The 14518-nt window shown below is 62.8% G+C and overlaps 2 protein-coding genes across 2 annotated transcripts; one reads left to right on the forward strand and one right to left on the reverse strand.

Moving 5' to 3' along the window:
* The first annotated feature begins 74 nt into the window (after positions 1-74).
* LOC138837785 (CDK5 and ABL1 enzyme substrate 2) lies at positions 75-11906 on the forward strand. The gene is made up of 10 exons (XM_070036797.1): positions 75-454; positions 6731-6802; positions 7136-7228; positions 7552-7629; positions 8226-8334; positions 8649-8814; positions 9074-9177; positions 9461-9567; positions 9893-10097; positions 10190-11906. Exons 1-10 carry the CDS (start codon positions 78-80, stop codon positions 10328-10330), a joined length of 1452 nt encoding a protein of 483 aa, XP_069892898.1. The 5' UTR covers positions 75-77; the 3' UTR covers positions 10331-11906.
* A 71-nt stretch (positions 11907-11977) lies between these two features.
* On the reverse strand, positions 11978-13346 carry LOC138837786 (small ribosomal subunit protein eS21). The gene is made up of 6 exons (XM_070036798.1): positions 13262-13346; positions 12796-12858; positions 12657-12720; positions 12456-12527; positions 12127-12182; positions 11978-12045 (listed from the first exon to the last, which is right to left on the reverse strand). Exons 2-6 carry the CDS (start codon positions 12843-12845, stop codon positions 12036-12038), a joined length of 252 nt encoding a protein of 83 aa, XP_069892899.1. The 5' UTR covers positions 12846-12858; positions 13262-13346; the 3' UTR covers positions 11978-12035.
* Positions 13347-14518: the final 1172 nt, after the last annotated feature.

Raw genomic sequence — 14518 nt, forward strand, 5'->3', positions numbered from 1 at the left:
GGCGGCACATTTGCATGTGGGCGCGGCGCGGCCAATCGGCGGCGGCGAGGCGGCGCGGCGCGGCGGCGCACTCGAGCATGGCCGCGGCCGCGGCGGGAGGAGCTCCGGGCCCGGCCCCCGGCCCCGCCAGGCCCGCGCCCGCCGCCCGCCACCCGCCGCCCGCGCCGCGGAGGCGCGGGGACTCGCGGCGCCGCCAGGCCGCGCTCTTCTTCCTCAATAACATCTCCCTGGACGGGCGGCCCCCGAGCCTGGGCCTCCGAGGCGAGAAGCCCCCGCCGCCGCCGCCGCCGCCGCCCCCGCCGCCGCCGCCGCCCGCCGAGGCCCGCGAGCCGCCCGCCCCGCCGCCCGCGCCCCCCGCCGGCCTCCCGGGGCTGCCCGCCAGGCCCGCGCCCCAGGGCCTGCTCAGCCCCACGACGGCGCCCGCCAGCCTCGGCCCGGAGGGGCAGCGCCAGAGGTGAGTGGTCGGCGGGAGGCGCGGGCGGCCCGGCCGCCGCAGGCCCTTCAGCCCGGTGCGGGGCCCGGCAGGCCTGGGCTGGCGATGCGGGACGGCGGGTCCAGGAAGCAGAGGCGAGGCTCGGGGTGGCCGCGACCCCGCTCCGCCCAGGCGCGAGTCCGGCGTCCGGGACCTGTTTTTGACGCCAAGCCAGGGCCCTGCTGGCTCCGGATGCCCCCCCCCCCATGGGTGCTCTGGACCCGGACCCGCGTCCCTCTGCCCTCCGGTTACAGGCTTGCTGAACCCCGGCTCTGGTCCTGGCCCCCCGCCTGGCCCAGGGCAGCCCCCAGCCCTGAGCTCCATCCCCTGCCCAGTGGCGCTGGCAGCCGGCGCCCTGTGTCCTTCCAGGGAGCCCCAGCCCACCGGCCCGCCCCACTCCCTGCCCCACGCCCTCCGCTGCTCACCTCCAGCGGGGGATCTGCTCAGGCCCGGGAGGGATGGGTGCACACCTGGGTGGGGCTCGTGGCTCCCTGTGCCTGGAGGTCATTGCTGGCCCGCTCGGAGAGGTAGCTGTGGGGTTTCAGGGAGCCCGGAGGTTGAGCCCAGCATGGAGCCCTGTCATCTGAGATCCTGACCTCAGATCCTGCCTGTTTCTGAGTGACCAGGGGATGGGTCTGAAATGGCTGAGGTCACCAGCCTGACCTCTCTGGCACCCGGCCACAGGGGGTCCTGCCGGCCCTACGCCTTTCCATGAGACTCCCCCACTTCCCTGAGGGGCATTAAGAGCCGCCTGGGGTCAAGGGATCCACTTACCCAGGGTGACAGCGTTACTGTGGGAGCTGGCCTCACATGTATGAGGAGGGTGTGTGCCTGCTTGTGTGCTGCTGTTTCCCTGTGGGGGGCTTTGGCCTTTCTGATCCCCTTGGCCTGCCTTCCGCTCCTGCTGGTGTGGATGCCCCCCACACACACACACACCTGCCCATGAGGAAGTCATCCCTCCTTGGGCTCTGCTGTTGGTCACTGCCCTGTTGCCCTTCCTTGATGGGCACAGGCCCTGAAGAAAAGGACCAGCATCCCCACCCCATCCCACACCCCCAACCCCACACTCCAGCCTCCAGAATCCCAGGATCATGGATTTTAGGAGAGGAAGAGAACTCAAGTTCCAAAGTATATGTCTGGGTACTGATCTGAGCGAGCTCTAGCCCCATTCCCAGCCCCACTGTTCAGTAGCTCTGTGATCTTAGACTGGAAAGGCCTTCCAAGCCTCAGTCTCCTCTGGAGGAATGGATGGGCTCATGCAGAGTGCTTTCTGAGGTCAGGTGATGCTAGAGGTTCAGTAAGACCCTCAACAGCACTCGTCCATCCTGGGGCCCACTGTTCATTAGCCGGAGGGGGAGATGGGAACCCGCCTTGCGTCACAGGAGAATTGACACTGTGATTGCCTAACGCCCCAGAGCACACTGCTTTCTGGACCTCTGGCCAGGCGTGGAGCAGATGGTCAGGCACCCAGCCTGGCAGCTGACTCACTGCACTCTGGCTTTGGCCCACAAAGCTCAGGTGAGTCTAGAGACTGTGGTGTCAAAGCACCGCAAAGGTGGTGACACCTCGTACTTATTAGTGCCAGTGTGTGAGTAAAGGAGGAAAGGTGACCCCATGGCTGAGTGCAGGGGGAAAGGTGACCCCACAACTCAGGGCAGTCAGATGGGCCCCAAGCAGAGCCCAGGTGCAGCCTTGAGGCGCAGGAGTCCTCTCGGTGCTGCCCCGTCTAGAGCAACGTCCAGAGTCAGCCAGAGCTTGTTGGCTGGCATCCAGCACCTTCCAGGTTAAGCAAGGTGCGGCCTTGCGCTAGCACTCTGTTTAGAATGCTGTTGGACGTGGCGCTGTAGCTCCAGTGGTAGAGCACTTGCCTTGAGCTGAAGAGCTGAGGGACAGCGCTCAGGCCCAGAGTTCAAGCCCCACAACCGACCAAAAAAAAAAAAAAAATCCCTCTAGAATGCAGTTTGGGCTTTGTTGCCCTTTATCTGAAAACAGCTAAGGGGTGGGCTAAGGCTGGACCGTAGGGCCGCAGGGCGTTTCTCAGCGGCAGCTCAGAGGCTTGGCCGGGCGGGCCCCTGTGTCCTTCCACCCTGTGAAGCAGCTTGCCCCACAGGCCTCTGCTGGCAGTGCCGGCGCGGGCTGCCTTCGCTTGAGACTGACGGAACCCTGGAGGGGCCATTCTCTGGGCGCATGTGCCCTGAGGATCCACGGTGGGCCAGGCAGGCTGCTCAGGCTGGACATGGAGCAGTGCCAGTGGGACACAAGTCCTGTCTGCGCTTACCCGGCCCAGGATGCCCACCTGCCCTCGGGGCTGGCCTGTGGGATGAGCCAGGGGCTTGCTGAAAGCCCCTGTCCTTTATCACAGGTGGTTCAACAGCGCCCTTCTATGGCTGCCGGCAGGTGACGCCAACCTTCGCCTGCACGGCAGGGTGGTCACCCTTTGTAGTCCTCAGCCTATGAGAGATGACTGCCCCAGCCTCTGCTGGCCCTCTAGGGACCAAGTGAGGAAGCCGCCACCAGAATGGCTGAGGTGGAGGCCCCGTCGGTGGCCGGTCAGGGAGGCGCTGGCGCAGCAAGGGCCACGGAGGGACACCAGGCCAGGATTGCCCAGCCGTCTGTGCTGGGAGGCTTTGGAGTCCGTTTGCTTGTTTGGGGCATATTCTGGTGAGGTGCGTGGAACTCGAACGTGGCCCGTGGAGTGACACAGGCACCCCCTGTGGCCATCTCCTGCTCCTGGGTTTCCCCCTCCCCTCCCCGCCATTCCCCCAGGGCAGGTGTGCTGTTCCCAGAGTTCAGGTCCCACCGATCCTGTCCAGTCTGCTGGACAAGGCTGTGGTTGGCCCTTTTGGCCTGTCTTCCGAGTGCGAGGCAGGCAATGTGCACTGGCTTCTGTTCCCCTCTTACCAGCTGGGTGACCCCAGGCAGGTTGCTGGATGACTCTGTGCCTCAGTTTCTCCCTCTATAAACTGACTAGTGCCTACCTGGTAGCTTGTGGGATAGTTTGTAAAGAAAGGGCTCACAAGGAAGGAGTGAAAAAGTCACTGAAGGAAAAGATGTGTGGACCATCTGGGAATGGATTTTATGAGCTGCTGAGAAGAGCACACCGTCCCTAGAGTGAGGAGAAAATAGGAGCGAGCCTCCGCTCCCAGCGCCCGCAGGCTGCCTCTGCACCTGCAAATGAGGCCCCAGGTGTGCGGGAGCCAGGGGCATCGCCGGGTAATTGAGGGAATGCCCCTGGAGAGCCAGGCTGCCCTGGGGAGGGGCCTGAGAACACAGACTCCAGCCTCTGCCACGGCCAGGTTGGTGTGTGAGGAGTGTTGGCATGGGGGCTTGTCTGCCTGTCCCCCACCCCCGCTCCTGAGGCCGCCAGGGGCCCTCGACGAGTGGCGGGGATGGGCTGAGAGGGCTTTCCCTGGGCGCTGCCCGGAGGAAGTACTGGCCTGGCCCAGCAGCTACAGCTCCCAAAAGTGCTCCTCCCGGGGGGCCTTCCCCAGGACGCCTGACTTGGCTCACGGTGAGTGGCATGGTTCTTGCTGACAGACGGAAAGCCCATTTCAGGACAGCGGGGCTGCCTGTGGCCCGCTTCCCACGCAGCAGCCTGCCCTGCTCTCCTTACCGCACAGATGGGCTCGGGGGCTCAAGGAGCCTGCCCAGCTCACGCAGCTCAGAAGCTGCAGTGCGAGGCACTGCCCGGCTCGGTGCCGCTGTATCGTCACTGTCTGCATGTTGGTCCCTTGATCTGCCTGTTGTGTCCAGCGGGTCCGTGGGGCTGTAACACCATGCAAAAGGCCAGCCCCCAGTCACCTCGCTGGTGGACCCCAGTCCCTCGTCTCCATCTGGCATTGGGGCTTCCCGCGAGCCCCCAGGTCAGGAAGGTCAGCTGCCAGAAGAAAGCTCAGGCCTGGCCGTCTGGCCAGACACTCACTTCTGCTCAGAGGCCGAGCCACCTTGTAGGTGTGTGGACTTCCTCCCCTCCCTGCCCTCGTACGCCTGGCCCTTTATGTGTGCCTGTGTCTTAATCGCCTATGAAGGACACCAGCCGCCTGTCAGGCCCCAGCCCACTGGCCTCATTCTACCTCATCCCTCTCTGAGACCCTTCTGGTGTTTGACTTCAACCTGTTGAATCTGCAGGGGACACTGTTCAGCGCATGCCCAGAACCCCAGCAAGGATTAAGGGTGTACTCAAATCTGTGGGTGCCCACACGGAAGGCCAAGGGGCTCCTTCATCTAGAAGTTTCTGGCCAAGGGCTGAGGCTTGAGTGCATAAGACAGTGGCGGGGTCCAGGGCATGGCCGCGCTCTGCACTGCCGCTTTTTGTGTATTTCTTTCCCTGCCCTCAAGGATGGGCACTTCATGCTTGGTGGGAGCTTGGGCCCTGGTGGCTGCCTGGGTTCCACATGGATCCCTGCACACTGTCGAGGAGGGAGGGAAGTTTCCAGGGCTATCTGGAAGGCTTGCAGATCAGTGGACCTGGAGTTGGGTTGAGTCATGTGCACATTGGAGCAAAGTACCTGTGTCACAATGTAAAAAGATCTCCAAGGGCCAGCACAGCGGTGCAGGCCTATAACCCAAGCTACTTGGGAGACAGAGATCGGAGGACCGCCGCTTGAGGCCAGCAGGGCATGGAGGCTTACAGACTCAGCGGCTGGGCGCAGTGGTGTGGCCCTCGTCCCCAGCAACATGGGAGCACACAAATGAGGCCCTGTCTCTAAAGTAACCAACACAGAATGGCTAGCGGCCCAGCTGGGGTGCCGTGTGGCACTGGGGCCCAGTACCACCAAAAAACCGCTCCCCATAGGTAGCCTCTGGAAAGAAAGGCGTGGCCTCTCGCTGGCCACAGGGCCCGCCCACGTGACAGGGAGCCTGCAAAGCTGTCCCCAGTGCTGCCTGGGTCAACAGTGAGAACCACTGGACCCTGGCGGAAGGCTCTTGCGTCTGCATTGGCATTCCCTTCTGGAACTTCTGCAGGGAGCCGCGGCCTGGGGCTCTGCTCGCCAAGTTCCCAGAAGCTCTGTGGCTCATCGCTGTGACTCCACGTACCTGTGGCCGGCCTCCCGGGTCCCCGGGCGGCTCCCATCGGGCTCCATGCCTCCCTGGATGGGAGGAGCATGGAGCAGAGAGAGCCACGTGCCTGGCACCTCTGCGACCACCATCACCACCGGCCACGCCATGGGTACAACGCTGTTCACGCCCTCCCACCCCCACCCTACCCCGTCAGCGTCACCACGGGCATCCGCAGGCAGGGTCGCAGTATTTGTTCTCTTCCCCGGCATTGTGGGAACTCTGAGGGACACTGTGCGTGTCTTGGCTCCTGGGACAAGGAAAAAAACAAAGCTTGCCAGTCTCAGACTGAGGTGCATGTCTAATGTGGTCTGCCATAGAGCCGTCTGTCCAGCCTGAGCCCTGCTTCAGGAAGGGTGGCCCTGGCGTGGTCCTGTGCACCAGGCCCTGGGCCGCTTCCTCCTGCAGCATCACTCAGTGAAGAGTGAGTTCAGTTCTGCTGCAGAAAATGCCAGGGATGCCAGAGACTGAGAAGCAGGTGCTTGTCTGTGTGTGGCTGGGTTGTGCATGGGGGTCTTCGCTGCCAGTGGGCCATGCCTAGTACCCTGCCGAGTAGTCAGTGCAGATGAACGAGGGTGTTGGGCGCATGGTGCTCACACAGCCTCTGCCGAGGTCAGGGATGCCACAAACCGTGGGAGGCGCCGATGTCGGCGGAAGCCGGTGGACGGCATCCGCCCCTCGAGCGCAAACCTCCGGTGGCATCCTGCGTGTCCCGTGACTCATGCCACACGGGCACGAATCCACCTCTGGGTGGAAGCCAGGGTGATGGCAGAAGTGACCTTTACAGGGTTGCTGCTCTGAACCTTGTAGCTTTTTCGTGTCTAATAGAGGGAGAACAGAGCTGAGCAGCCATCCCAAGCCCAGGCGCAGCCCAGGGCTCGGCCGTGGCCGGAGCCACACTGTCCACCAGCGTGGTGAGCTCAGCACAGCTCTCGCCTGTCCTGGCAGGGCTCTGGCTCAGACGCCCAGTGGTCGGAGCTCAGGGCAGACAGCAGAGGCTCCTGGCTTCCCTGGCCTGGCCTCGGGGAGGCTGCCTGTGTAGCACTGGGCCCCCTCCGCATGGGGCAGGCTGGGCCGTGGAACCGGGGCTGCCTTCCGCAGCTCTGACCTGGGCGGCGGCAGCTCTATCCCCGGAACTCGGTGGTGTGGGCAGTCCCTGCCACAGTGGCCGTCTGTCCTGAGAAACAGCTCTTCCCACAGGAGGCGGGTCACCTCCCAGCGCTGCTCCCTGGAATTTCTGGAAGATGCAGTGGGCTGCGCCTCAATACAGAGGTATGTGCCCCTGCCCCCTGCCCGCCCCGCTTCCCCTTCCCCCTCTCCCCTCTCCCCCCCTGCCCCCCCACCCCCGCAGGCCCAGCACTACCTGTTTTTTGTTTTTTTTCTTTTCTTTTTGGGTCGTGGTGCCTGAACTCTGGGTCTGGGCACTGTCCCTCAGCTCTTCAGCTCAAGGTTAGCACTCTACCACTTGAGCCACAGCACCACTTCCGGCTTTTTTTTTTGTTTATGTGGTGCTGAGGAATCGAACCCAGGGCCTCAGGCATGCAAGGCAAGCGCTCTACCACTGAGCCACCTTCCCAGCCCACTCCCTGCTTTTTTACCTTGCAGAACCAAACACGCATCTGGGTCACCAAGACACAAAGGCCTGAAGAAAACACACTTCATCAAAAACATGAGGCAGTATGACACAAGGAACAGCAGGTAACGGCACGCAGCCCGGCCTGGGCTGTGCTGGCTGTCCAGGCCTTTGGGTCCCTCAAGTCAGCCCCTGGGGCCCCAGCCCCCATAGCCACGGCCCACCCCGTCCCAGGGGTCCTGTGCCGGGGGGGTAGGCCCCACCCTTTCTGGGATCCCCAGTGCCTGGCCTCCCGATCCTAGGCTGCCTATTTGCACGTGAGGCCCACAGGCCCATATTCTCTGGGGCTGGGCGACCTGCCAGGAGTCACTGAGGGCCGGGCATCGCTGGTGGGGCCCGCATCCACGCAGGACAGAATTCCTGCCCACCTGCCCCTCGCCACCCACAGGATCGTGCTCATCTGTGCCAAGCGCTCCCTGTGTGCCGCCTTCTCCGTGCTGCCCTATGGAGAGGGCCTCCGGGTCAGGTACGTGCTCACGTGGGCACACACCCCGCAGTAGCAAAAGGTGGGGTGGGGCATCACGCCAGCTGCTGCCATGGCGGGGGCCGCCCGTTGCAGCCCCGCCCTCTGGGGCCGGGAGTCGGGTAAGGCCGCCGTGTCTCGGTTTCCCTCTGAACACACAGCTGTCAGCCCTCGTGGCCAGTCCTGCACTGTGGCTTGAGGATAATTCAGAGAAGGAAACACTGGCTGAGGGGGTGGGACAGCGGAAGGCCTCACAGTAGTCTGCGTGGGGAAGCGTGCCCAGGGCATGACACAGCTGGCTCTCAGGTCCCAGCCCCACCGCTGGGTGTGGCCACTGGTGAAGAGTTAGACACCAAGAAGCAAATTTGGGCAGAAGTGCAGGTAGGTGCTGACAGATGTCCCAGAGCTGTTGGCCGCCTGGTATTTGGCAGACAGGGTCTGTGACGCCCACTTTTCTTCCCAATGGACCACGCGCGCGCACGTGTGCTTCGGTAGGGCGGGCAGTCAGGCTGAGGTGCCAGAGCGAGGGCTCCGCGGGGACCTGGCCCCTCCGGCCTGGACAGAGCGGCTGTAGCCCCTCCCCCTCCCGTGCATTGCAGTGACCTGAGGGTGGACAGCCAGAAGCAGAGGCATCCATCCGGCGGTGTTTCCGTTTCTTCCGAGATGGTCTTTGAGTTGGAAGGCGTTGAGCTGGGAGCCGATGGCAAGGCAAGAGGCGGTGGTGGCCGGTGGCGAGCTGAGAAGCAGCGTTCACATCCACTGAAGGGCAGCAACGCCTGCCGCTCACCCCAGCTGCCCAGGCCCATCTCACCCCATGTCCTCGGTGCCTCAGGCCCTACCTGGGCCTGCCGGGGGGCAGACCCCGATGGGGGTGGGCACTCCCCACTTCCCCAGAGCGTGCAGCACGGCCTCCACGCATGTGCCACTTTCTGGGCCCTTCTGCAGGTCCCAGGGAAGTGGAGCCTGCTGGGACCTTCTGCCATGGGAAATAGCACCTAGTGCTAGTGTAGTTGCTTTTCCAGGTTGTGTCTTATGCAAAGTTCCTGTACCCTACCAACGCCCTGGTCACACACAAGAGTGACAGCCACAGCCTGCCGCCACAGCCTCGGCCCAGCATTCCCCGCGCTCCTCCAGGGGCGAGACACAAGCCTGCCCCCGCCCCGCCAGCACCAGCCAGCACCGAACTAGGTAATCCCATACCTTCCCGGGACCCCGAGGCAAAGGCCCGCGTCAGCACATCCCGCTCAGCTCCTTCAGTGCAGCTGAGCTTACAAAAGCTGTGGACAGCAGACCAGGCTGCTGCCGGGGGGCGGGCAGCATGCTTCTCTGTCCACCCAGCTGGAGGACACGGGGCCCCAGGCACTGTGCTGTGCTGCCTTCGCTCCTCCCTCAGGGCCGCAGCAGCCCCAGCGAGGCTCTGCTGGTCAGGGACTGCTTGTGCTTGCAGGGGGCGACGGCGGAGACGTGCTGGAGTACAACCCCGACCTCCTGGATGACCCGCAGTGGCCCTGCGGGAAGCACAAGAGGGTGCTCATCTTCGCCTCCCACATGGTGCGTGGCCTCTGCCGGACTGCAGGCCCACTCCCCACCGTGCGGCTGCCCGCGTCAGGGTGCCCAGCCAGGCCTGTCCCCACCCACCCCAGCAGCTGCAGGGCAGAGCCAGCCGGGCACTTGCCTGGGGCCCTCCGCGCCTTGTAGCCTAGCCTCCCCACCAAGGACAGAGATGGGCTCAGAGATCCGGGGCCTCTCTGAAGCCTCACATTTGCCCCCGGTCCCAGGCTGAGGGTCTGCCTCTGACACCAGCCCCTCCCTGCTTCCTGGTCCTTCCCTTCAGACCACAGTGATCGAGTACGTGAAGCCTGCAGACCTCAAGAAGGACATGAATGAGACCTTCAAGGAGAAGTTCCCTCACATCAAGCTGACGCTGAGCAAGATCAGGAGGTAAGGACGAGCAAGACAGGAGCCGCAGGCTGCTCCCTGCTCCCTGCCTCCTGCCCCTCACCCTGGAGTCCAGCTATCCCCTAGGCTGCTGGGGATTGAACCCCAGGCCTCTAGCTCACTAGACAAAGGCTCTACCACCTGAGCCATGCAGTCAGTTTGCTTTTTAGATAGGGTCTTCCATTTTTGCTCTGGTTGGCCTACAGCCACCACCTGTGTCCAGGCTTTTCTGACAGCCCGAAGGCATACAGTGCGACTGTGCCGTTTCTCTAGTGCAGCAGCTCCGACCCACAGGCGCGGCTTCCCTGCTCCCCCTCTCACCCCCCAGTTTGAAGCGGGAAATGCGGAACCTGTCAGAGGAGTGCAGCCTGGAGCCCGTGACCGTGGCCATGGCCTACGTGTACTTCGAGAAGCTTGTGCTGCAGGGCAAGCTTAACAAGCAGAACCGCAAGCTGTGCGCTGGCGCCTGCGTGCTGCTGGCAGCCAAGATAAGCAGCGACCTCCGCAAGAGCGAAGTGAAGCAGCTCATCGACGTGAGTGTGGGCGCAGCCTGCCGCACGCGCACCCCGGGTGCGGGCGCCGGACATGATGACTAACCAGCTGCCCCTTTTCTCCTTCCCTGCAGAAGCTGGAGGAGAGGTTCCGACTCAACAGGCGAGATCTCATTGGGTTTGAGTTCACAGTCCTTGTGGCTTTGGAACTGGCCCTTTACCTACCCGAGAACCAAGTGTTACCTCACTACAGACGCCTCTCCCAGCAGTTCTAGCCCAGGCCCCTCCGCAGGAAAGCATCCTTGATAATGGTGTCTGCACTTGACGCACCCGTCTCCCAGGCCTACTCACACCTGCCCTTCACAGCTGCACGGCTGTCTTCAGTTTTCCTGGAGAGGGGTGTCACCTCATTCCAAAGCTCTCGGCCCCCCAAGAGCACTTCTGAGAGTTTTCCTGGCATGAACACACGGGCTCAGCTGAGCCCAGCCTGGCACCAGGACTTTGGTCTCTGTTGTGTGGCAGTGGATCCCGGGCGCCCCCTTGCCTTCACTAACCAGAACCAGGATGGACCTGGTGTCCAGACATGAACACCGAGGTCACCAGGTTCCACTGTGGCAGCATCCATCTTGGATATTCCAGCTAGATGCGGCGTCCCCCATTCCCTGCCTCTATCTGAGCAAGCTCCAACCAGGGCTCCCCATCAGCACGGACAGCCCTGGTGGACTAAACCACCAAGAGCAGACTCCTGCTCTGATCCTTCTCCTCACTCAGGCTGTTCCAACTTCACGTCACTGTGAATCGCCCCAGCTGTGGGCTCGTGCCAGGACCCACCCTCTGCCTCTTGCCAGAAAAAGCTGCTTACTTGTGACATTGAACTTCAGGAAAATGACTCTTGGCTCTTGACTTACCCTAAGCAATATTGTAACAGAAAAAAACTCTATTTATTATTCAGGACTTGATTCTTTGGGTCTCTAAGGAAACAAAACCTGGTTTAGAGGTCTGTTGAAGGTGTGCCTGACCTCAGGACCACCAAGCAAGGCTCGCTCGTGCCGCAGCCCTGGGCAGTCAGCATACGGAGGCCATCTGGGCAAACCTGGCCATGCAGTGGCCATCCTCATGCTCCTCCAGGCTCACCAATGCTCTTGTAGGAGCACTGAAAAGCCGACAGGTTTCCCCTTGCAGATCAGCCCAGCCACTGAGGCAGGCTGTCTAGGCTTAGACACTTGTGCTCCTGGACAGGGGTGATGGCTCTGCCACTCACAGCACTTGGCAGAGGCACAAGACAGCTTGCTCCCTACAAGCCTGCGCCTGCCCTCACCACCTCAGTAGAATGGAACACAAAGACAGTCCCCCCAAACCATACACATGCCCACTCCATGCCCTCCCCTGTGAAAAGCAGCAGTCCAGCCACCAGAAGCCACTCCCATTACAGGCACTATTAAGATGACTTCCCAAGCTCTGCTTTAGTCTCCTTAGGACAGACATTAGCATTGAGAAAATAGCTAGTACACAGTAATAACTTGCTTGTGTATGTGGTAGCATTTAGTCATTTGCCAAGCTGGTCTGTTTGAAACCCTGCTTCCCTATCCTTTTAGAGGATAGCCAAGAACTGCTGCTGTGCAGCACATGAGCTGCTACAATAAAGCCAGTACTTGGAATGACAGCCTGCATCTGCAATTCACCAGACAGACCAAGAACCATGACTGAAACCTGATGTGGCCCTTCCCAGTACCAGCAATGGTTGTAGATGTTTGTGTGTGAGCAAAAATCGGACCTCAAAATGCTTGAGCCTTTGTCAGATTGTTTTCAAATGGACGTGTTTCTTAAAGTAAAACCTTGTTTTGCAGTACACTTCAGTGTGTCTCCTTTCAATGAAGCACCACCCCTTTCCTGGCCCACAGAACCCCACACATACACAGAAGAAACCCAACAGTTTCTCAGTTTATTTATGACAAATGTTCCACTCTAAATTTCCAACGCTTAGAAGTTCCTACAAGAGAAAAACAAAATTAAAAGGGTGTTTGTGGGGAAGTCCTGGTCCACTGTGCCCCAATGTAAGGACCCCACTTACTTTGAGACAATGCAATCACCCTTGGCCAGTCGGAGAATGGAGTCATCTGACTCCCCCTTTGAAAAGAAGGAACAGTCCTGAATATTCCCATCAGGGCTCCCTGGGGGCTGGCAGGGGATCCCACAGGATTGGCCAGCTCACATTTCTACGACTACACCAGTGAGGGAAGCTGGTTGGGAGCAGACACTCTAGGAGTGTGAGACTGACACCCAAGAGGAGGCAGGCAGCCAGCAAGACTCCATCTACCTCCATTCCAGCCTGGGGAAGGGATGGCACACAGAAAATTCTAGTGCCCAAACACGGTGGTGCAATTGTCACGGAGAACTCACCATCCTGCGAATGGCCCCACAGATGGCATAGGTTTTAAACTGGCCGTTACATCTGCCTGTGACCTTGTCGACCTGCAGAAAGTGGGGGAGCCACTCACTCAGGCGCCCCCGGCTCTGGCCTGGGCCGGCCCGACAGTTCCAGGCCCTCCAGGCTCCTCCCGGGAGGCCCGGCTTTGCCAAAGCCGGAGTCCCCCAGCTCACCTCGGCCACGTTAATCTGGATGGACGCGTGGTCCTTCGCACCGATGATGCGGTTGCTGGCGGAGCTAAGGGAGGAAGGCGCCGTGAGCGGGGAGGGGAGTAAGAGGGGCGGGGAGCGGGGGGAGGGGGGACGCACTCACCACTTCCGCGGCACGTACAGGTCCACGAACTCGCCCGCGTCGTTCTGCATGTCGAAGCCGCACCTGCGAAATCACCGCGCGCGGCCATGAGCTCAGCCCGGCCGCACTCGGGGCGCGCGGGCCTCGGGCATCACCAGGCCCCGGCCCGGCCGTCCCCGCACGGCCCCGGCCCGGCGATCCCGCATGGGCCGGCCCCGGGGAATCATCGGGCCCCGGCCCGGCCGTCCCCGCACGGCCCGGCCCCGGGGAATCATCGGGCCCCGGCCGGGCGATCCCTGCACGGCCCGGCCCCGGGGAAATCATCGGGCCCCGGCCGGGCGATGCCCGCACGGCCCGGCCCCGGGGAATCATCGGGCCCCGGCCGGGCGATCCCGCACGGCTCGGCCCCGGGGAATCATCGGGGCCAGACCCGCCCCGCCGCCCCGCCGCCCCGACCTCCGCCCGCTGCCCGCGCAGCGTGACCGACCTCAGCTGCTTCCGAGACGAGCGCGAGCACAGAAAGGAAGTGCGGCGTCCCCCGGCAGCGGTATCGGCGGGCGGGGCGGGGCCTTGGCGATCGTGTCCGGGTCACGCGGCCGCGCCGAGCCTGAGCAACGCCTCCTTTCCGGTTCCCATCTAGACGCGATTCTGCTTCTGCTTCCGCTTCCGCCTTGTGGAGCGCCGGACTCCGCCCGCCCCGCGCCCGCACCCCGGCCCCGCACCCCGCGCCCCCTGGCCCCGCGGGCGCGGCCGCCCTCCGCGGTGGCATCCCGGAGGCGCGGTGGCTCCGCGGCCTGGCGGGGGCGTCCGCACGCGGGGCGGGAGGCGCACGCGCGCTCGGCTCCCCCACCTCGGCCGAGGCCTCGGACCCACGCCGACCCGCCGCACGCAGGGAGGGACTCGCGCAGCGGAGGCCGCGGCGGGGCGGCCGAGCCCAGCTCCGGGGCCTCGCGCGCGCTGGCGGGCGGGCTCTGGCAGGCCAGGGTCGGGGAAGGCCGGGCCCGAGCGGGGGCTGAGCCCGGCGCACCCCGGGGCAGGACCCCGGGCCCGTCCCCCGGCCGCCCTCGGAGACACCGCACGTACAGAGCTCCTCCACGCCGCAAAACGTAGAAGCCGGACGCCGGTGGCTCACGCCTGTTACCCTCGCTCCTGGCGAGGTTGCAGTTCAGGGCCAGCCCCAGCCAGAAAGTCCGCGAGCTTCCTGTCTCCACTCAACCACCGAAAAGCTGCAAGTGAGCTGTGGCTCAGGCGGTGGAGTGCCAGCCTGGAGCGCAAGGCCCAGGACCCGCACGGAAGAGGACACGAAAATCCCCAGACTCACTAGCTGGAGGTGTACCGGGCAGTCGGTCTCTGGAGTCAGCCCCACCCTGATCAGCACCTGATGGGAATCTGGGCTGCCCGCTCACATTTGGCCTGGCCCACCTCACACTACTGCTGAGGGCTCTCTAGATCCAGCTTGCCTTCCTTCGCACAAGATCGCCCCTGCACTTAGTAGGCACACAAGACACCAATTGAGTGCACCTGAAGCCCTCACCCCTCTGAGTTGTCCTCCATTTCATAGGACTGAGAGGATTTATCATCTGGGTCCTGGAGGAGCTGAGATTGAAAAAAGTACCCCCACGGGCTGGGAAGGTGGCTTGGTGGAGTGCTTGCCTAGCATGCATGAAACCCTGGGTTTGATTCCTCAATACCATGTAAACAGAAAAAGCGAGTAGTGGAACTGTGGCTTAAGTGGTATTGCACC

Source organism: Dipodomys merriami, unplaced genomic scaffold (genome assembly GCF_024711535.1).
Source record: "Dipodomys merriami isolate MVZ:Mamm:240054 unplaced genomic scaffold, mDipMer1.0.p SCAF_275, whole genome shotgun sequence".
Classification (NCBI taxonomy): domain Eukaryota; kingdom Metazoa; phylum Chordata; class Mammalia; order Rodentia; family Heteromyidae; genus Dipodomys; species Dipodomys merriami.